Source organism: Taudactylus pleione, unplaced genomic scaffold, assembly GCF_031769625.1.
Source record: "Taudactylus pleione unplaced genomic scaffold, aTauple2 ptg000309l, whole genome shotgun sequence".
Taxonomy (NCBI): Eukaryota; Metazoa; Chordata; class Amphibia; order Anura; family Myobatrachidae; genus Taudactylus; species Taudactylus pleione.
This window is the reverse complement of record NW_028284710.1, coordinates 5,200,327-5,223,208: the sequence shown is the minus strand read 5'-3', so window position 1 is coordinate 5,223,208 and position 22,882 is coordinate 5,200,327. Positions and strand designations below refer to the sequence as shown.

General features: G+C 39.7%; 1 protein-coding gene across 2 annotated transcripts in view; it reads left to right on the top strand.

Moving 5' to 3' along the window:
• Window positions 1–9,522, top strand: part of PDCD6 (programmed cell death 6) — a 57,779-nt gene extending 48,257 nt beyond the window's left edge. Inside the window, exon 6 of one of the 2 annotated variants that reach the window (XM_088442306.1) lies at window positions 6,183–9,522. In XM_088442306.1, coding sequence (XP_088298432.1) covers window positions 6,183–6,281 — 99 coding nt within the window. In that variant the 3' untranslated portion in view covers window positions 6,282–9,522. The remainder of the gene's footprint in view (window positions 1–6,182) is intronic. The other variant, XM_088442307.1, reaches the window with a different exon arrangement.
• The last annotated feature ends 13,360 nt before the right edge of the window (window positions 9,523–22,882 follow it).

The window sequence follows — 22,882 nt, the reverse complement described above, 5'->3', positions numbered from 1 at the left end:
TGAAAAAACTGTCAACCTTTTGACTATGTTAACTAGTTAACCCTGACAACCTAAATACATATCTACACAATGATAGTCATTCTAACTATTGTTGTCATTTTTACTGTCGACATTCAGAAAATGTTGACCTTTTTAATTGCGACCAATCGCCCACTATTTAAGTAGTGGGAAAATTGTTGTCTTGGCACAATGCATTTATTATATATACTCCTTACACATAGCGATTCGGCACAAAGCCATTCAATTATTACAAGCTAAAATGTTTACATTTTTATGGAGCCATAGCCACCTATGAGTAATATGATCTACAGTTGGTCTTTCTTTATTTAAGTACTGAGACGACTGCAAACTAAAACTTTGACGAACAAAATGTAAATGTTTACTTAACGTAATACCGACTATGTGATACCTTCTCCAATTCCACATTTTCAGTGCAATTGGTTGGTTGCATAAACTTTGGCCCTCATTCAGAGCCGCTCGTTAGCGGCAGTACGCTCGTTCCGAGCGATGTTCGCACATCTGCGCATGCGTACGGTTTTTTGTACGCATGCGCGAACCAGTCAGTGCGGCCGAAAATCGTTTGTACGCTATATAGCGAGTGCCTGCTATTTTGAGTGACAGAATGAGGCGTATGTGGGTGGTAACAGGGGAAGGTGCTTGAAAACGGGGGAGTGGAATTCGAACGCAGGCGTGCTTAAAGGTCAAAACGGGCGTTTTAAGGGTGTGCATAATTAATCCAGCAGCGTCATTGACCACGTCACTTGGTTTTTTTAAACTCAGAACTGCTCGCAAAATAGCGGTTGAAAAAACCAACCACAAGAATAGCGAGCAGTTCATACGCTGTACGATGTACTCGATTAATCAAATAAATAGCGGACATGACGTATGGTGCGAGCGGCCAGGGGGGCGTTTTTATCAAATAAACGAGCGTATGTTTTGCTCGCTCGTTCAGACTTAGAGGTGTGAACAGACTGCAATTTGCGAACGGATCATTTGAATAGCCACCCCTTGTTTTTGAACGAACGACCACAAATAGCGAACGGCTCTGAATGAGGGCCCTTGTTTTTGTATTATTTAGCAATAACTCTTTTTAAAAACTTTTATATAGCTCGCCAACAAAAAAATGCAATCCCCTCCTGGATGCTTTAGGCTATCACAAATATATAATTTGTACTAAAGTTGATTGGCACATGAACATTAATAGATAATTAAGGCATTCCTCTAGATAAAGTGAGTGATATCTGTTTATATTGAATGCACATCATTTCTGACCACATGGGATATGGAGATTTTGGGTGTAAAACAGAGTATAGAGATGAACTCAATGGCATTGTTTACACAGTTGAGCTATTATCGTGATCTGCGCATGCGTCTGTCGCACTGTGAATGCGCCCATTTTAATTAAGGCTGATTACTAACTGATGTGCGGCCGATGCAACATCTTTGTACGCTGTTGCTTGGATTTGTGAAGCCTCTGGTGGGGGTCTCAATACAAATCCCAGAGAGGAGACATTTGCATATTTACACACAGCTGCTGTGTACAAATTTGCGGCATTAGCCTACATCTCTGAAACAGGCCTTCTGTCGGCATTGCTACATGACCGCATCAAAGGACCATCACTAAGGGGCACATTCAATTAGCTGCGAGCTGTTGAAGCAGTATTTATCTGTGCATTATGGTATGGCGATTCTGTTTGCAGCAAGATAGATGACATAATCTGCATTTAACATGAGGAAGCCAATTCAATCTGCCCTTAAAATGGATTATGGAATCAGCAATTGGGCTTCTACAAAGAATATCTGAATTTACAGATGGCTCAAAGTATGTAATATGTATGTGTCACTGCTATGTCTTCAAAGCATTACTTTATAACTTACAAGAAGATTATAAGGTATACTTTGTTCAAACTGAAAATGTAGACAATGTTTTCAGCAAGGATGTGCAATGTAATTTAATAAAAGGCTTTGCAGTTCTCACTCCCACCATAACTGCTGTCCCATATCCTAATGATGTCGAAACTTGTGTAAATTGAATCATTATGTTTTGATTTTGTAATTGAAGGGGTAATGTTTTAAAGTGGTAAATTTCTAAAGAAAATGCAATCAATTATAATTGTGTGAGTAATGCAATTACTCAAATAACCTTGCTTTCCAAGGGACAAATCACACAATCTTAGTACTTATGGTATATAAAAATATGCTGCATTTTTTGATTGGAATATGCCACTATCTGTGGCCATAGGTGACATCAGAATAGAGCTTTTCAGATAGGGATCCACTTGGAAATCCATGTAGAACACCAAAAATGGCAGCTATTAAAGATGGCTTCCAGTGATTCCCTATTCCAATGATTTGCTATTACACTTTCTCCTAAACCTTAAGGTTTATGCACAGTTTTGAAAAAAACAGAACATTTTATATTTTTCAATGGAGTTATTGTCAAATAACTATTTTTATAATTCAAAATATCACTTTTGTACCTCAGAAGACAGAATGAGCATTGTTTCAGCTTGCTATTGATACCAAGATTGTCCCGTTTTGATAAAAACTTATTTGGAAATCACGTATCAATATTGCGATTCGGACATTTTCCTAGAAATGCTTGTATCTCAGCTCATTGTAGTCCTATTTTGATTTGTTTTGTGTGTTATAAAGCTCTTTTAAGTTTAAACTATTTATAACTATTTTTTCTTGAATCCTTAAGGATTTTCAAAATTTCTTAAAAAACTAAAATGTTATGCCCAACCCTTTTAAAATAAAATTAAAAAACCCACTATATTATGACACTATTAATTTAACTTTGATAATTGAATAAAATGCTAAAAGTCTACAAAAAGAATCACATTTTAAGAAACCTTCCTGCAAATTATGTAAACTACTTTGACTGTAAACATCTCCTTCCTCGTCGTCTGATTAATTCCTGAAACAAAGTAATAATTTTTAGATAAACAAGTAGAGGATATTAGTATAGGATAACATAAAATTAATAATGATTAATTCAGCACATACCTCTTATTGTATGTGTTACTACATTTTTTACCCTTATTGCAGTTTGCAAAAAGTAGCATGCAAGGAACCTTGTCCTTTGAGCAGGAGCATCATGTACGACATCTGACAGTATAGCTGCACTTAACCACTTCTATGCTAGCTTCCTAAATAGAGGGCAGAGATGACAGACCGGCATGCACTTCCTTTCAACCATGGTCTATCCCCGTCTTCTGGCCCTGGTATGTTGGCTTCTACTGAGCAGGCCCTACCCCAGATTTGTCCTGCCTGATATGCTGAATGGAGACAATGCTGCCTTAATGCCTCGTTAGTTGGTGGAATTTTGAAGAATTCAACTTTTTGAAGTAAAGAAGAGCTTTCTCACACAATTGATTGATAAGTCTTTTGCCTTTTTGTAGAAAAGTAAAACTACAAACTTCTCCAGAATTGCAGAAGTCTCATCAGAAATACTCTTGCGGAACAGGGAGGTTTAATACTTTTGTAGCTTCGGGAATGATTTCCATATATTCCAGGCAGTCTGTTTTCCTTTCATTGCAAATGATGAAGTTATATCTGATCCAGTGAATGCATGGAATCCTCACAAGGCAACAGCTTTATCTTCACCTAGACCTTTAAACTTGGCGTTAATGCTGATGTATCTTTGAGACCTCCCAGTTCCAAAGAGAAGCCATAATTCCCGAAGACCAGCACTTTTGAGATTCATGAAAAAAAGGGATTGCCAAAACAAATACATCAGTATCTACTATGTAAATTACAATTTTCTTTGCTCCATGTTCGACACTATCTTTAGTGTGCAGGAAAATCCTTCCATCTGCTTCTTCCTGTTTTCTGCATTCGTTTCAGTCAATCGAAGTTTCTTCCGATCTAGATGAGCGAATTATGCCATCAGTCTCAGTAATTATGTGAGTCCAATCAAACTTCAAAAAGTGCTTGCTCTCCAATTAACTTAACGAATTCGATCTTATTTTGATTGCAGGAGAGAGTCATTCCAATTGTTTGGTAGTAGATTTCTCTCTCTCAAACTTCTTTAGCAAGCTGTCGAGTAAGAATCCCAAGAAATGTGTATTCTTTTCACATGGAACCTCATTAAAAAGTCTGTGTTTGAGCTCAGTATCACAGTACTCTCTAAATGTCCGTAATATTTTGGGCGTAAGAGCATATGCTGGTGCTGCTCCATCGTAAATGATAGCATCACATAAACCTTCGAACTGCGGGGCATCAAGTTTCTTCTTGGATCTTAAAGCCTGATTCAAATTTGGGAATAGAGAAAGATAGAGCAAGTAACTGTCCATCTTGGTCAAAACCATGTTACACTGCAGGTGGGGAAGATGCAAAATGTGCAGAGATTTAGATTTGGGAGGGTTGGGTCCAAACTGAATTCTAAATTACAGTGCAAGAATAAACCTGTCCAGCATTTGTTGGCTAAATGCAAAAGCAGCGAGTATTTACACCACATGCAAAAAAATCTATACATTGCAACATGTTTTGTCCATGTACACATTTACTTGCTAATTCTTACTCTATTCCCAACTCTGAATTATGCCCTTAGTTGCAGAGATTTCTGACATGCTCACAGAACTCCATTTGAGGAAAGATAAGGTGGAGTACTGGTGTTCTCATTAAAAAAACTTGTTCAAATCTAACTTCCTGTTTTAACTTACAATGAATGCTCTTGAAAAAAAGTTTAACATCACTTCTCAAGTCAGAAATCGTTAAAGAGGAATCTTTTTTTCAAGCAAAGCCAAATGCCTCTGTCCCAGTTTTGTGCAGTCAGGCAAATATACTGAAAGCTGCTTCCGTACTGAAATGTTCTTTCACATATTTGCAATACAATTTTAACGCTTTTTATCAGCACCAACTACAGCTTTTATGCGTTTGTGTCCCAAACTACAAGATTTGAAAAGTTTAGCTCAAAGGGGTTTCCAAATTCAAGGAAGCTTTCTTTTAAGGCGTGTGTTTTGTCCTGAAACTTTCTCTGATAAGTAGCATACTGTTTATGGTGAGCCCTCCTGTCGGTACTGTTAAGTTTGCTGTGGGCCTCGAACTCGTGTATTATGTTAACTAATTCTGGTCCAGCAAGCATAAACCTGCTTAACATGGCTGCATCTTGCAACAGACCGACAGCACCGCCATCTCCTTTTATGATCACATTATTTTGTTCATGAGCTTGGCCCTCAATGCGTGCAGAGTAGGGGTTTTTGCTTTTGTGAATAACAAACTGACCATTGCAAAAGTACTTGTGTACACTGGGTGCTGTGTACACAAGTAATTGCTGTGCCTGTGTTTTATTAGTGTGTACAATTTTACCAAAATGAAAATAAGAAAATACATAGAAAAAAGAAAATACATAGAAAAAAGAAAATACAATTTTTAAAAATGACACACAAAAAAACTAAAATTAATCAAAATAATTTATTTTAATTAAAAAAAACCTCAAAGCTTTGGCAAAAATTATAATTACAACAAAATGTATGCTTAAAACATAGTTTTATAACAAAACAAAAAAAAATTAAATATGACTGCAACAAGCTGAGATACAAGCATTTCTAGGAAAAGGCCCAAATAGTTTTTTCCTGGGAACCGCACTATTGACACGTGATTTCTGAAGAAGTTTCTTATCAAAACAGGAAAATGGAAAGCTGAAATAATGCCCATTTTGTCTTCTGAGGTACAAAATTGATATTTTGAATTTTAAAAAAGTTATTTGACAATAATGAAAAATATATAAAATTATTATTTTTTTAAATTGTGCGGAACCTTAAGGTTTAGGTAAAACAGTGTAATAGCAAAAAAGTTTCCAATTAAAATTTGCTTTTGAACGAAAAAAAGAATTTAAATCGGAAGGATAGAAGCTGAGATGTAGCCAATTTCAGGAAATTGTTGGCGGCCATCTTTAATGGAATCTGAAAAGCTCTCTTCTGATGTCATCTATGTCCACAGCTAGTGGCATATTCCAATCAAAGAGTGCAGCTTTTGGGGTTTAGTTGCCATGTACCAGATGTACTATCTGTTTTTTTTTTTTTCATATCATTTAGATTGTACGTTTTGAGGTAGCAAACTTGAAACTTTTTAGTAGCAGTGTAAGACTTTTCTAATCCCTTTTGAAATAGTTTTATTTGAAGAGTTTCTTGTTCTTTTTGTGTTTTAATTTTGTGTTTTGTATTTTTTCATTTCAGAAATTAACCGATGTTTTCCGACGCTTTGACACAGACCAAGATGGCTGGATACATGTATCATATGAACAATATCTTTCCATGGTCTTCAATGTAGTATGATGCCAAAAAGAACATTGGCCCAGACCAATATAGAGACTGCGTTGCCAAACCTAAACTTTCTTAAATTACTGGAATTTGGCACCATTAAGGTGCTCTATGTTTCAACTGCTCCTACTTGTTTTCAGATAGACCCATCTTAAACAAATCTGAAGTTGTATAGAAGGAATACTTTTTTTTGTTACTGTATATTAATAACCTAGCCATATTTTTATCCATACAGCATCTAATAATAGATTAAAAGACTTGACAGAAAGCAAATATATTTTGTTTACATGTATTTAGCATGATCTTGATTGGTTTAATTAATTTAGCACCATTGTGCCATGAATTGCTCTAATTCAGCAGTTTTCACCAAACTGCATGTAAGAATCTAACGCCTTAACAAACGCGAACAATATTTGAATGCATGATAGTCTGCAAACTTAATAAGAAACTACAAAGGCCAAATAAAAGCAGTTTCCTATTTAAATGTTTCAAAGTAGGGCTGTCACTTTAAATCTAGCCTGAGGAATAAAGGCTGTCGGATATAACACAAGTTAGTGACGCATGCGTATTTTATAATCGTCACTCACAAATTTATATGTAACTTTTCTATACATTTGCTAGATTTATTGTATGGGAAATTTCAGTTTCTATTCGTACTAAAACACAACTTCACATAAAAAATATTTTCTGGTACTTTGCAGCCTAATTGGTGAATAACCCTCGTTATCCTTTGTGAACATTTGCCATTCAGCAAATAAAACTGGGCATGGGTAGGTCAGATGGGAATGTAAAGTGCCTAGTTGTCATTTTGTGGTGGTTGGCAGGTGAGCATTATTGTTTGTGTACTACCCATGGTGTCGGCACCCGTACAAACATTTACAGGTTATCCATGTCCATGTGTTCCCACAGGCTGGGATGGATCTATTAGTCTTGGTTTATGCATTGGGGAGGACTCCAACACTGTTTTGCTCATCAAAAGTGGATGTGTGTACTGATATGCTTTTCGTGCTATACAGAGCATCATTCAGTTGACTCCTATCCTGCCTCTACCTTATTTATAGAACCATAATACAAATGTATAACGTACTTGTTCCAATGGCAAAATTATTTTAATAGCTAAAATTGTATTGTCCACCCCAGATTTAATTAGTCATTAGATAATTTTAAAAATTTTAACACACAACATGGGTTATGCATTTGGACCATTTGAGAGCATCCTTTTTTTTTTTTCTTGGGAAAGCGACTGTACATCTCAAACAGCCTGTAAGAAGTCTACATGTAGACATCCAGCAACCTAATGCAGGGAAGTATAAGTATAGCAGATTGTATAATATTTAGCAGAATGTACAACTATACAGCAAAAGCACAAATAGGCTTGTTTTGAATATCATTACATTGTTTTCCAGATAGTAAATTGAAGTGGGACTGGGAATCTCAACTGTGCTTACTATGTGCAAGAGGCAATTTCTATTATTATTTATTTTTTCTTCCTAGCATTACCCGTCCAAATGTTGCTACAGATTAAGATATAGTGAAACCCCATACCAGACTATAAGAAAGTGAACACTGAAATGCTGATCACTTAGGTTTTTCTTTCTAGAGGTCAATTCAATTAGGAATGCAGATTCACAGCGATATGGCACGAATCTCTTACTACAAAAAGCCACCTGGGAGAAGCGCATGAAACAGTGGGAAAACCTTCTGGACCCCCAAAAAGTGGCAAATAAGCTAGCCGGACCATATAGAAGACAGTTAGTGGCCATATGGGAAGTACTGGAGGTACTTGTGTCAAATGGCTGATTTTTGCATTTTAATATTAATGGTGGAAAAATAGGTATCACGTGTGTTTTAGCAAATTAGTCTTTCCAGTGTTTTGGGGTACTGAAAAAAGTTTTTTGTGATTTTTTTTATTTTTTTTATTTAATACAGTACAAATTTGTAAAAAGTTTTTGGGGAAAAAGCTCCCATTTACAAATTCACAACACCCTTCGCAATCAATAAAACACCAACATACCTGTCCCACATCATTTAACCCATTATTGAGCTTTTAAGAGAAATTCACCTGAAAACTGACTTGTCTTTTTTGGCCAAATTCTGCTATTTAAACTACTCGAATTGCATGATTATTCATTGTGAGGGGTGTACCAGAGGTTCTGCACTGTGTCTCCACATTTTTACCTTAAAATAAAGATGGTCCCTACCTATTCACCTGCTTGGGGGTGCTCATAAAAATATCAAATTTGCTGGAAAAATACAGAGTGAGTTTGGAATTGAATTGCAATTCGCAATGCGAATTTGGCGTGAAAATGGTTTACAGGACCCAACTCTCTTCCTCATTGACTTGACTTCTTATAGTCCTCAATAGGTTGTTCCCATTTTTATTTTATTATTTTTATTTTAATCAGCATTAGCACCAGCTTTATAATATTACATACATCAGCTCCCTAATCAGTAGAATGGTTTTAGATATGCTTGTGCTACAAATGTATTTCCAAATATGCACTTTAATGTGTGAAATATTTGTCCTAACTGTTTAATTCCATTAATAGCATTCTGTGCTAACAAATTCAGGAATAAAGCTGCACACATGGCGACAGCATGTTCTATGTATCTAATTGTATTTTTAACATAACCTTATCAAACTGTGATCTTCTGAAGCCACATTTTATGCAAAAAAAAAAATCTTAATAAAGAAACTGAAATGATACTAAGGTGTGTTCGTTTTAAGTCACTAACCAATGTGGATCATATATATTGTGTTAATATAAAAAAAAAATGTACAAACCCTATGGCGCTGCACTCCAGTGCTGCAGAGGTTAATAATAAGTCACCACCTTATATCTAATAGCATATAACAAAACAAATCAACCTCACTTCCGCTCTGGATTGTTCCAACAAGTCAACAATGAGCCCATCAAAGGAATTGTCCCAAGTCCTCCGGTATAGGTAATTCTCCGGTATAAAAAATAAGAAATGGAAAACACAATATAGTGTAATAACGTCACTGTACGATGTAGCCACCCGGGGATGTGAATATGGTGGACTATGAAGAGCTTCTCCCGGCTTAGTATGGTCCCAACTCCCGTAAGAATCACCCAGAAGCCGTGAGAAGATCTTCATAGTCCACCATATTCTCATATTCACATCCTTTGATGGGTTTATTGTTGACTCATATATATTCTGTGACAACATTTAATAATGTGCATTAACCATGACCAGTAGTTTTGCTGTAAACCTTTTAAGTGTTAACAAAAACATGCAATTTATTGTGATATACTTAATTTCACTGTTCAAATTCGTCCTTAAAGCTCTACATCCAAATCTTGAGGCCTCTTGTCATCTCTGCTCGACTCCCAGTATAATCTTTTTCTAGACCCTGTATGAATACCACAGCTTGAACTAGGTAAATCCCAGAGACAACAGAATGGCTAATGTGTATATAACCTATATGCAAACAATTCTAACCATATTTTTCACTATAGCTCAGTCTTGGTACCTGATACACATACACAAATTATTTGTTCTAATTATTAATTGTTCCGCAACGAGCGCTAACAAAGTGGGATTAGATTAGAGGTCTATGTGAACCTGTATCCCACTCTAAAGACTACCCCTGAGAGAGTCACCAAACTACACAGTCCCTGGGTCTCTCTCCATGCCAGACCCACATCTGAGGCCGCCGCTGGCATAGAAGGTAAGCTTATCACAAAATGTCTAAAAATCTTATTTGCCATTGTCTACTGCTTCCCGACACACTGCTTTTGAGCAGATTGACCAGGCTTGTTATTACTCACATGCATTGTAGAGCCGGTATGTCTCACATATCCCCGTCGCTTCCACAACACCACGCCACTTTCAGTCACCGTTCCTTGTTGGGTCGCCGGACTGCTTACAGAGCAGCAACATACTTTTGAGGAGAGAGAAGCTTGATGGGTTCCAGCATGCGGTGCCGCTGCAAGTGTACTCTCGCAGTGGATGACATCATTCCGGGCCGCGTTAGTCTCCGGCGTTCCCTGGAGACTATGATTACACAGGTGCTCTGAGTGAGCAGGATGCCGCGCTTGGCAACGCATCCCGCAGGTATTTTATTGTCAGCAGCTCACACTGCTGCAGAGCAATGCATTACATCGGATGAGAGTAGCTGAAGCTGGAGGATCTCACAGCAGATACTGGGGGATGGATGCTAACAAGATAAGCAGTTAAGTAGGATTATTATATGTATTAACCTGGTGCTTTCTGGGCTTATGGATTTATAAGCATCTTTACTGCACTTTTCTCAGGAATTTTGGCAGTAACATACAGAGGTATATAAGATTTGTTTTACCTTTTGGTTTTTGCAAAGAATTTGGACTATAAGCCAGGGTTTTTTTTTTTTTTTGCATTTAACAGAGGGTGAATAGAGTCTTAATTACCTCTAATTTTTTTAATTAAGGCACACATCCACTTGCAGACCTCAAAACGACTGCACGATTACGACATTGTAATCGTGCAGTCGTTTGTCAGTCTGTGCTGTGCCTACACTGAACGTTCAGTGTAGGCACATCAATCATCCACTACCATGCTTGAACCTGACGTTATTGTCAGGTTGTACAGCATTTTCGTGCGATGATTGTCGGAAACGACCAGCGGAAGCACGCATCGCTGGTCGTTTCCGACAAAAAAGTGCATAATTACTGAGCAATTGCGCGATTAAGATATCGTATCGTGCAATCGCTCAGTATGATCACTAAGTGGATGTGTGCCATTAGTGCTGCACTTTTTCCACGGGAAGTTAGGTAGCTATCTGTATTGGTTAGACTTGTCTTCTTTTACAGTATGGGTAAGCCAGACAAGGGTTCCCAAAAAAAGTGATCAGTCACTGTTTATACTTTTATAAAAATTGACAAAAAGTATGGACCCAGGGTCGCTCTGTGCTGGTTGTTCACAGGGGGTTTCATTATCAGGAAGTTCGGCTGAATAGCCAGTGGTGCCTGATTGGGCCAGAACAATGGCTGACGCCATAGGTTAATTACGTCACTTTCAGGAAAATTATATGACACTCTGTGCTCAAGCTCCTCCTTTGTCTGATGCCTCAGTAAAGCCCAGAATATGGGACGATGTCTCGCTCAAATGGCGATGTCACTAAAAATAACATCTGCAGGGGCCATAGCCATTAAAAGATGTTCAGGCCATTTGTCAGTGGATTTTCCTTGAGAAGAGGCTTCAGCTGCCTCTTCCCAAGAAGAAGGGGAATTGGATTATGACTGGGAAGACACCTCAAACTTTCCCAGAATTTTCATATTTTGAGAAAATTATTAGAAGAAACCTGGTTAAAACCTGATTCCAAATTTAATATTCCTAAAAAATGTCTTTATCCTTTTTCAGAATAGCATACCAAGCCTTTTGGAAATTCCACCCATAGTGAATGCTCCTATACTAAAATTAAGGGCAATTTGATATGCATTGAGTCAGGCTCAATGCCCTCTAAGGAATTTACCAGTGCGAATCCAATCAGTACCACGGCAGTTGCTTACATAAACTAACAGGGTGGCACACGCAGCTGTCAAGCAATGAAGGTGGTTTCTCACATCCTTCATTGGGCAGTAAATTTGTTTCCAGCTTTTTCAGCAATTTACTTTCCGGGAGTGGACAACTAGGAGGCGGACTTCTTAAGTCGCCACAGTGTGCATCCAGGGTAATGGGAATTGCACCAGTAGGTGTTTGCAGAAATAGTTGCCAGATGGGGATCTACAGGCATAGATCTAATGGCTTCTTGTCTGAACAAGATGCTTCTAAGGTACAGATCTCTGTCTCAGGACAACACCTTGGGTATTCCACCTGGGAAGGTAATTCATCAGATTTGATCAGTGGCACAGCCAGTCCTTCTGGTGGCTCCAGATTAGCTGCGCCGTCATTGGTATGCAATTCTTTGGACCATGTTGTCAGACGTTCCATATCTGCTCACATACAATAAAGAAGCTTTTGGAGATTATTCGCAGAGACTTATTATCATAGGAGTATGCCCCTCTCTAATCTGTGAGTCGGCGCATACCCTATTATAGACTATACTAAAGTCCAAACCAACCTACACATTGTCCCTTTTTTCCTTTTATATTCGCATGAGGAAAAAACGATTATGACAAACGAAAAGGAATTGGATACAGATACATGTCCACCACAAACGGATAAGAATTTTTCTATCCATCTTCCATTCTGTACTCCCTAATCATCAATAGGCGGCACCATTTTCATTATACCTACTCCTTATTGTCTATTTTTAGTATTTTTTGGATTAAATCTTTACAGGTGTGAGAGGCAGCATTTGAGTTGCAGTGAAGCGCCTACGTATATATCCTCTACCTCATTTGTATTGTTCCATATAGTCTGCCCCTACATCCAGATCTGTTGGTTCAGGGTCCATGTCGTCACCCCAAGTTGCCTCAGTTGGCTTTGACGGCATGGTTCTTGAATCCAATATTTTGAGGGCAAAAGGGTTTTCCGAATCTGTGATAAAAAAAAAACAAGATACAGGCTTGCAAACCAGTTACTTCCCAGATTTATCATCTGATATGTAAGATATATATATCTTGGTGTGAACAACATAAGTTCACACCTGAAAAATTCTGAGTATCTTGTCTTTTCTGCAAGAGGGGTTTGTTAAGGGTCTTAGATTGTCCTCTCTTAATAGACACTTTTCGGCCCTATCGATCCTGTTTCAGAGAAAATTGGCCTCTATTCCTGAAGTTCAAACCTTCTTGCAGGGTGTTCTTTGCCTACAGCCTCCTTATGTCCCGCTGGTTCCTCCTTGGGACTTAAGTTTAGTTTGGAGGCACTTCAAACGGCACAGTTTGAGCCTTTGGAAACTGTAGAATTGCGATATCTTTGAAGGTTTTCCTTTTGCCCATTGATTCGGCCAGAAGGGTATCTGAGTTATCGGTTCTTTCCTGTAAATCTCCACTTCTCATCTTTCATGAGGATAGGTTAGTGTTACGCATTAAACCTTCCTTTCTTCCAGAGGTGGTATCAGCTTTCCACATTAACCAGGATATTGTCCTCCCAGCTTTTCACCAGGATTCAGTAACTAATGAAGATTCTTCCTTAGCACTGTTGGATGTGACCTGTGCGTTACTTGGACTGTACTGCACTGTATTTACTTGACTGTACTGCATCTTTGGGGTGTACGAATAACCTGTTGGTGTTGATTGACGCACCAAAATGAGGCTGGCCTGCAGCGAAAGGATCCACATCTAGATGGGTCACTTCTGCCATTTGGCAGGCATATTTGTCCTCTAATGTGACTGTTCCGGCCTCAATTCAGGCCCTCGACTCGTACTGTCGGGGCTTCTTGGGCTGTACGGCATGGTTGAGCAGCTGTGCAAAGCAGCTACCTGGTCATCAGTACACACTTTTACAAAATGTTACCGCTTCCATACATTTGGCGCAAGGCATGCCAGTGTCGGGCAGGAACATTCTTAGAGTGGTCGGTTCCGACGCTCCCCCACCCCCCCTTAATTGCCTTGCCTTGGTATATCCCAGAAGTAATGGCATCCCCCAGATGGATTAAAAAGTAAATTTGATTTTTACTCACCGTAAAATCTCTATCTTGGAGGATACCTGGGGGATACCAAGATCCCTCGTTTGGTTTCATACTAGATACCTGTTGGTCTCTGGTTTCTCATGTCTTCTGTGGGTCTTACTCCGGCTTTGTTAAACATTAGACTCAGCTTACAGTGGAAGGTGAGGGATTATGTAGAGGGTGTGAGACAGTTTTCAATTAGCTAGTGTCCGACTCCACACCTCACTATGATTAGTTACTATGCAGGTTATGTGAATGCCTAATTTTGAAATCCTTTAACTAACAATCTATTTTTCCGCAGCAGTAATTAGACCATTGATTAGCACCCAAAACCTAAAGTATCCAGAAGGTACAAATCATGCTTGCAGAGTGGATCTAGTAGTTTGTAGGGTATGCAGTCGGGAAGCCGGCGGACCTAAACCCAGACAGCCGGCTTCCCGACTGCTTAATCCCAGCAAGGCACTAATGACAGACGTCGAAATCCCGATGCCTGTCATTAGACTGTATACAATCGGGAAACCGGCTGCCTTAATACCGACAGCCGGCTTCCCGACTCATATCCCAGCGAGGGTGAAATGCCGGGTGTCTAGATGTAGACACCTGACATTTCCCCAGTGCCGGGAAACCGGCATCCCGATCGAAGGGATGCTGGGCGCCGCGAGCGGACAGCTGCGCGGGGGGGGGAGTTGGAGGGTCAGGTTTAGGGCACCCGGGAGGACTTAGGGCTAAACACCCCCCCGGGAGGGTTTGGCTAGGGGGAGGGTTAGGCACCCGTGGGGGGACTTAGGGTTAGACACCCCCCGGGAGGGTTAGGCTAGGGGGAGGGAGGGTTAGGCACCCCCCCGGGGGACTTAGGTTTAGGCAGCGGGGAAGGGGGGGTTAGGGTTAGGCACCCCTAAGGAGGGTTAGGGTGTTAGGTTAGTTTATACTTAAGCGACGATCGGGATTTCCAGCGCTGTCGGGCTTCCGCTGCCGGGAACTCTGCTTTTGTCGACCAGGCGCTGCCGGGGATTGAACCGCCGGCCATGTGGTCGGCGGTATTTCATGCCGATTCCCATTAGACATACGGCGGGAGTTCGACACCTGGCTTACTGATCGAAGGTAAGAAGGCCGCAGGGAGGGTTTAGGGCTCCCAGGGGGAAGTTAGGGTTAGGCACCCCCCCCCGGGGGACTTAGGATTCGGTTGTGGGAAAGGGGGGGGGGGGTTAGGCACCACTAAGGGAGGGTTATGGTAAGGGGTAGAATTAATTTAGTTAGTACTTACCTTAGGACGATTGGGATTTCCTCCTGCATCGGGCAGCCGCTGTCGGGATTTGAATCGTACTGATTCCATTTGTAGGGTCCTCCACCAGTGATGGTGCCACAGCTTGATATTTTTTTTTTCTTTTTTATATCACCAATACACTTTCATACATTGGCCTGTATTCAATTAGTTTCGCACCCGTGGTACTTTTCCGCCTGCCAGATTTTTTGCCTACATCGCGTGTTTTGGACACACAGTTTTCGTGCGCGCCCCCGCTATTCGCTGTATTCAATTCCAAAGGACACAAAAACGCGTTCCAGCAAAACTCAAACGGGCGAAAAGTGCTGTGAGAAATGTGGAAATCAGCCTAACACCCCCAAAAGATGCACTAACATTGGGGATCAGTACAGATGTTGCCGATTAGCCCCCCTGGAGCTATTTGGAGTACTTAAGTGCTTTCAATTGCCTCTATATCGAGTCTTTGTACAAGTGGTGAAGAATAGCATTAAGCAGTATTTTTCTGAGAAAATAAGTAGTCCTGTAAAATTTGGGGTACTTGAAAATGGGTGCAAGCATGGTTCAAAGTCTTTGCAATTGAATATGGCGATACTTTTCCGCCTGCCAAAATTACGTCATCTGTGATATATTCGCAGATTTGGACTTTTTGCCGGCAATTGAGTACGGGCCATTATTGTAACAGAGATCTATGTTAGGTGCTATTATAATGTAGTGTTAGGGACCACCGGTACAGAGATACCTTGCGTGGCCCAGATTGCTTAAACTCTGGATTTCTATTATCATGTATTATTTAAATCTTATTGCTGGTCTATTGCAGTGTGCTGGGGAACAGCTTTTCTAGTATAGAATAACCACTTCCCTTTCATGCACCTGTGGAAACACCATTAAGTTGATCTGAGCAACCACTATTTTATATGGCACACATTAATATCAATTACTAAGGATAGGTGAACGCATGTTATCAAAATAACAGATTTTAATTTTGCTACTTTAGCCATGATACAATAAATGAGTACATCCCACCACAAGACTATTCTTCTGATCATATAAGGTCTTGGAAAATGACAATGGTCTTTAAGACTGCTTTGTTATATTTGTATATTCTTATGCATGTATGAAAAAAATTAAGTGTAAACTATTTTGTTAAACTGGTCTGTTTGTCCAACTGTACCCCATAAAGTGGCCTTTGCACATTATATGAAATTGTTATCTGGGGGAATGCAAAAGCAGGTACATCTAGTTAGAGCAGCTCATGAAAATTTGTCTGCAGTACCCTTGTGGTTGCCAAACAGTTGTTGAACAAAATGTGGTTACCTAGCCTCTCAATAAAATGTCTCCTCTTATGTATTTAACTTTTTTATATTTTCATGTCTGCAAACTGAACCGCCAGATACCTACTGTTTGCTTCAATTTAGGACCTTATTAAAATGATATTCTACCTATATGCTCCTGCACCATTGTGAGTATTAATGCTTAGGGGTAGTAACGTAACTGTAAATTAAATTGCAATTTTCTTAGCCGCACAAGATTTTTTTTTTTTTCAGTGCTCCACACTTTGTATTAAAACTTGCTACATCTAATTAACTCAGTCTTAATGCAATAATATCTGCAAAACAATGATTATTATAAGTTGCTTAAAAGGGCAGAAATTTTGATTTGGTAATAAAAATTTTCACAAAACTACTGTGTCCTATTCATGAAATAAAGTCGTTTGTGTTTTGGCACATTTCCTTGTCTCACGAAACATTAGCTGTGCCATCACCAGTTAGTCGGAGTGTAAAGCTGGTTACACTAATGTCAATTTTGTTTGGGTTGAGGAGCTGCATTTCAGTAGGTAATGAGTGATTAGTAAATCAGCTGACCGCATTCATTTTCCGACTGGCTTTTAGGGGTCAATGATAATTGTGTAGCCAATCTCAGGCATTATTTGATTTGAGGTGACACTTGTGGCAATACAGTGTTTATTCTTTCAGATTTCCAGATCTCAACCTGTTTTTTCCTTGTCAAAATTACCTGTTAAAAGTTGTAGTGTTACATACGTAGTATTGTTAGCTTTCATGTTAAGTACATAAAACAAAGCTGAAAAGGCAATTGGGAGGGGGGCGCAGAAAGTGGAAACACTATTCATGACCATGATCAAATTTCCTTTTAAACGTGGAAAAAAAAGAAAAACTATGGGGTATATTAACTAAAGTACAGGTTTATAGAAGTGGAGATGTTGCCCATAGCAACAATCTAAGGGTACTGAATTTAAACCTCTATACTCTCCTGCCTATACCTTCTAAAATTTATGCTATTTGCATACGCAGTCATACAGTAAATAAATGCCTTCAGGCTTTGAGAAAATGTGTTCCAACGCACAAAGGTTATTATTCAAGCAAAGTACAGATAGTTACACGCTGTGATAATTTAGCGCAAAGAAATTATACAGACCCAAGGTACAGTTATACATATGCACGCGCTCTGGGACCAGATTCCGGCATTAACAAGAAACCTCCATCAACATGAAGACTCCAGATTGTGGTCAGAACACACATATATATATATATATATATATATATATATATATATATATATACCCTTACAGAAATAGACAATACAATAGAGAGATTTGTTGCGATCCCATTGGTTCTCCATCACGGTGCTTCTGTTACAGGACATTTAACAGGTTGATTCAAATGGACACAGGTCAGCCTCCGACAGCCTATTGTCTCCTCTATTCCCCCTGCATGCAAATCTAAGATGTTAGTTTTACAAAGTACATTTTGGTGTTTTAACTCTCTACGGTCCATAAGTTGAGAATGCATATTGCGATCTTCACACCGATGATACCGGAAAGCTGTTGAGACAGTGCACATCAGTACAACACCAAACACGGTTTACTTATCATGTATTAAACGTAAGGTACCAAATAATCTTTTATTTCACAGCATTAGTAATAAATGGATAAAACTTGAATCTTATACTTTGAAGCTATGGAACCTTTTATGTGAATGTGCAGTGTGTAAGTATTAGGGGTTTGAGAAAAGACGCTAGTTAACTTGGGGAAGATGCGTATGCACGAAGCTAATAAACAGCGTTCGCATGCGGGGTATTATGCATTCGCTAATGTGCGACATGTTAACAGTGCAACTATGCGTAATGTGCGGTGTTTATGCATGTGATTCTATTTATGATGGATTTAATAAATATATATATATATATATATATATATATATAAACGACAGGCTCAATCCACGGCACTCGACCATCTGGGGTGCCCTTGGTATGTGACCACACCATCTACATAAAAAATATCATACAAACTCGGCACTCACATGCTTTTCAAACTGCAACTCCTTTGAACATAGGGAATGTTGGTTCCAAAATATTGCAATCATTTGTTAAGCTGGCCACCGCTTCACGGTCATTCCCATCTAGCCAGTCCCTACACTGATTCTCAGATAAATGAACTTGATCTGCCATCTTGGCCTCAAGCTTGCATACATTTTAAACAGAAAACTGGGTCCTGTCTTAAAGAGACAGGACCACACCCAGGGCTATCAGTTAATAAGCACCTGGAAAAAGAAAAAAGTTTGTCTTACATTTGAAAAACAGGGTGCCCTAGCAAGTGTGACCACAAAATTTAAATAAACGACAGGCTCAATCCACGGCACTCGACCATCTGGGGCACCCTGTTTTTCAAATGTAAGACAAACTTTTTTCTTTTTCCAGGTGCTTATTAACTGATAGCCCTGGGTGTGGTCCTGTCTCTTTAAGGCAGGACCCAGTTTTCTGTTTAAAATGTATGCAAGCTTGAGGCCAAGATGGCAGATCAAGTTAATTTATCTGAGAATCAGTGTAGGGACTGGCTAGATGGGAATGACCGTGAAGCGGTGGCCAGCTTAACAAATTATTGCAATATTTTGGAACCAACATTCCCTATGTTCAAAGGAGTTGCAGTTTGAAAAGCATGTGAGTGCCGAGTTTGTATGATATTTTTTTTATATATATATATATATATATATATATATATAATTCCTTACTAACATTTTTAAACTACAATGCAATGTGTTATGGGCAGTGAGCTTCACTCTCAAACAGGGTAATTAGGATACCTGTGTCAGTTCTTTTCAAGCAAATTTCTTACCATTGTTCATTCAGTCAAATTGAAGTGTCTGGGCCATATTACAATTGCCACAGCTACACCTGTCCACATGTGGGGTCTCTCCATTTACATGCAAAAACACCCACAGTTCCTGGTGTATTGTCTTTTCTAATTACTTTTCTCAGGAAGCTGTTTTTCTAGTTGTTTTGGTATTTTTCTATGCAAGGTTGTCCCCAGAATGGGCCTGTCATGGCTTCTAAAAGGATTACCAAAAACATTGCCATCTGTACTTAGCTCGTGAGTTGTAACTTAAAATGGCGCTGGACGGCCATTCGCAAAATGGCGTCGTGCAGATTCTTATTTTTAAGATAGAGTCTGGTTGCCATTCGCAAGATGACGTCTCTCCAAGCTAATTTTACACTGATTCTGTCTCAGCCACAAAACCAGCTTCGACAAATCATATTCTACTTATTTATGTAGCACCTTCCAGAAGATAATAGCTAGAATCTGATTGGTTGCTATGGGTAACAACTCCACTTCTATAAACCTGTACTTTAGTAAATATACCCCTCTTGGTGAAGCTAGACTTATGGCTCAGTAGATCCACTTGCCGATGACAGTCACCCTTGGCTTGAATGGAGCTGTCACCATTGTAAAGACTGAAATGTTTGTAGGGTGTGGGTAAAACACATTTTTAGTCCTGTTCTGTTAAGGTGACAGCACCTGCTGCATTTATTCTGTGCTATCTTCATTTTTAAATGGAGCATGTAGGCTCCACTGTATTAATACACAAAGATGAGTATTGCTGCTTATATATCCTACCAGTGACCGCCATGCAATGCAGGAATCATCACAGTGGCAGTTATTTTGATTGACTACTTCTCATTCCCTCATCCAAAAAATAACACCTCCACAAAAACCATTACTGCTTCTGCATCATAACCTCATTCAATATTACTATTATTACCTTTAAATAATATAACTTAACCCCTAGTTGGCTCCTCAGTCTCATACACAAAGGTAAACTCGTTCCTCCCTATATCCTAACTTAATTGTTGGTGATCTGTTGCTCCGCTTACAGCCGCACCATCCAGCAGGTTCCATTGACACTATGGAGATTAGGGGCCATCAGAAGGGACACCGTCCTTGCAGCCCATAGTTGTAGAGCTTGGCCTGTGGGAAGGGATAAGATATGCAGATAGTGGTCCTCCCCGCTTTGACAATAAAATTAAATCCTGAATCCCACGGCTCCCTTGCTAGCACCCCCAAACCCTTCAAGCATACAGGGTATGTGCCCATCCTACAACCCCTTAATTTCAACCCAGTTACACGTGTGTGGCCAGCATTAGACAACTCCCACATTCCAATTACCTGGGTCATTCAGCTTCTAGCTAATGGGTGTTTGGGTGTCTGTATACTACTTAATTAAGTAGAAAAGGGAGGGGGGTTTAACCCCCTATTGTTCCTCAGCACACTGAATAATACTTGCAACAATATATGAAGACTATATGGTCATAGAAAGTTAGAGATATTGGTTGCATGCATTTGCAAATACATGGGAAGCTGCTAGGCCACATCACGGCTTCTCTGTCACTAGCAGTCCCTAACACTAAGGGTTTCACGTCCGAGTTTGCAGTGCACCCCGAAAAGCGTCCAGCCCAGGACCCCCCCAGGGCATCACACGACAAAAGGAAAAACCGTGACAGTGCAGTGTAAAGTATAGATGTGTGGGTGACTCCCAGGTAAGCTGGCTCTCAATTTGGATGCAATTATGTATGTGCCTTTATCAGGAGGCCTTACATTTTACAAAATTTATATGTGCCTTTATCATGAGGCCTTATAATTGGTATATTTTACATTTGGGGTGAGCGTTGGGCGTAGGGCCCCCGGGGATGGTCTGGCTGGGCCTCCTCAGGGCATCACCACTTAATACATATAGTTGCTTTTCACATCACCTGTTATGGTTGTATTTTATTTATGTAATATTTCACATATATTTTAACCCCTTTTTTCAACACTTATTAATTAGTCTTACACATCTATACTTTACACTGCACTGTCACTCTTTTTCCTTTTTTCGTGTGATGCCCTGGGCGGGTCCTGGGCTGGACGTTTTTCGGGGTGCACTACGCCCCGGAAGTAAACCCCTTAGTGTTAGGATACTGCTAGTGACAGAGAAGCCGTGACATGGCCTAGCAGCTTCCCATGTATTTGCAAATGCATGCAACCAATATCTCTGAAATTCTATGACCATAGTCTTCATATATTGTTGCAAGTATTATTCAGTGTGCTGAGGAACAATAGGGGGTTAAATCCCCCTCCCTTTTCTACTTAGTATGACCCCTCCCTTTCATGCACCTGATTAGTACTGCTAGATTGATTGAGCAGCTGCCATGTTTGTTTGTTTAATTCTTAATTAATGCTGGTTGGATAGAGCAGTGGTTCTCAAACTCGGTCCTCAGGACCCCAAACACTACACGTTTTCCAGGTCACCCAGCAGGTGCACAGGTGTATTCATTACTCACTAAAGCATTTTAAAAGATCCACAGATGGAGCTAATGATTTTCACTTGTGATTCTGTGAGGAGACCTGAAAACATTCACTGTTTGGGGTCCTGAGGACCGAGTTTGAGAACCTGTGGGAAAGAGTATAGTTTAGGCCTACAACTGTCTTGGTGTAACACCAGTAAGATCCTGGGGATAGTGCCTCGGATGCTGTGAAATAACTGGGAACAGCTGAATAAGGAGAATAATATGTAAAATGTTTAAATCTTTTAGGATATTAAATATATAATAAACAGATGCAGACACATCCCACACAGTGTCTGTGACCCCCAGTTACATACAGTACGTTGGAGATGAGCACTTCCCCTTTTTTCGGAGAACACACTAGGGGGAGCTGGATGCTGCTGGAGTTCATGGGAAAGATTCCTGGACTGCACAACCTGAATATATATAATGGGAGGTGCTACCTGATGAGACTAATTGTAGGCACAGAAACAGACAAATCTCAGGTGCACAACTCCAAATTATTGATAATATATAAATGCAATAAAATTTTGCAATCAATAGAGGTTTTTAGCATAATCATGGCCAAGGTTATGGGCCTACCCACCATATCCAGGTAACCTCTTTAGGGTAGGTCCCTAACATACTTGGGTTCAAATCCAGAGCACAGGACCCCCCCAAACTGGCCCAGCTAAGCTGCCCAGGGCACCGCCATAGTAAGAAAAGTGCAGTGTAAAGAGATAGTTAAGAGCAGCCTAGGCTGCATATAAAGAATGCAAATAAAAATGTAAATACATGTATAATAAACAGTGAAGGGTTAAAATGTGTCATAAAAGAATAATATGTTATAATGTGGTGCCTCTGGTTCATTTTTGGGGCTTTGGTTGATCTGTTTCAGAGGCACCGCATAACACATTATTCTTTTATAACACATTTTTTAACCCTTCACTGTTTGTTTATTATACATGTATTTCACCTTTTTATTTTCATTCTTTATATGCAGCTGTGACTGCTCTTAACTATCTCTTTTACACTGCAATTTTCTTACTATGACGGTGCCCTGGGGTAGCTTAGCTGGGCCAGTTTGGGGGAACCCTGCGCTCTGGATTTGAACCCTAGTATGTTAGGGACCTACCCTAAATAGGTTACCTTGATATGGTGGGTAGACCCATAACCTTGGCCATGATTATGCTAAAAACCTCTGAT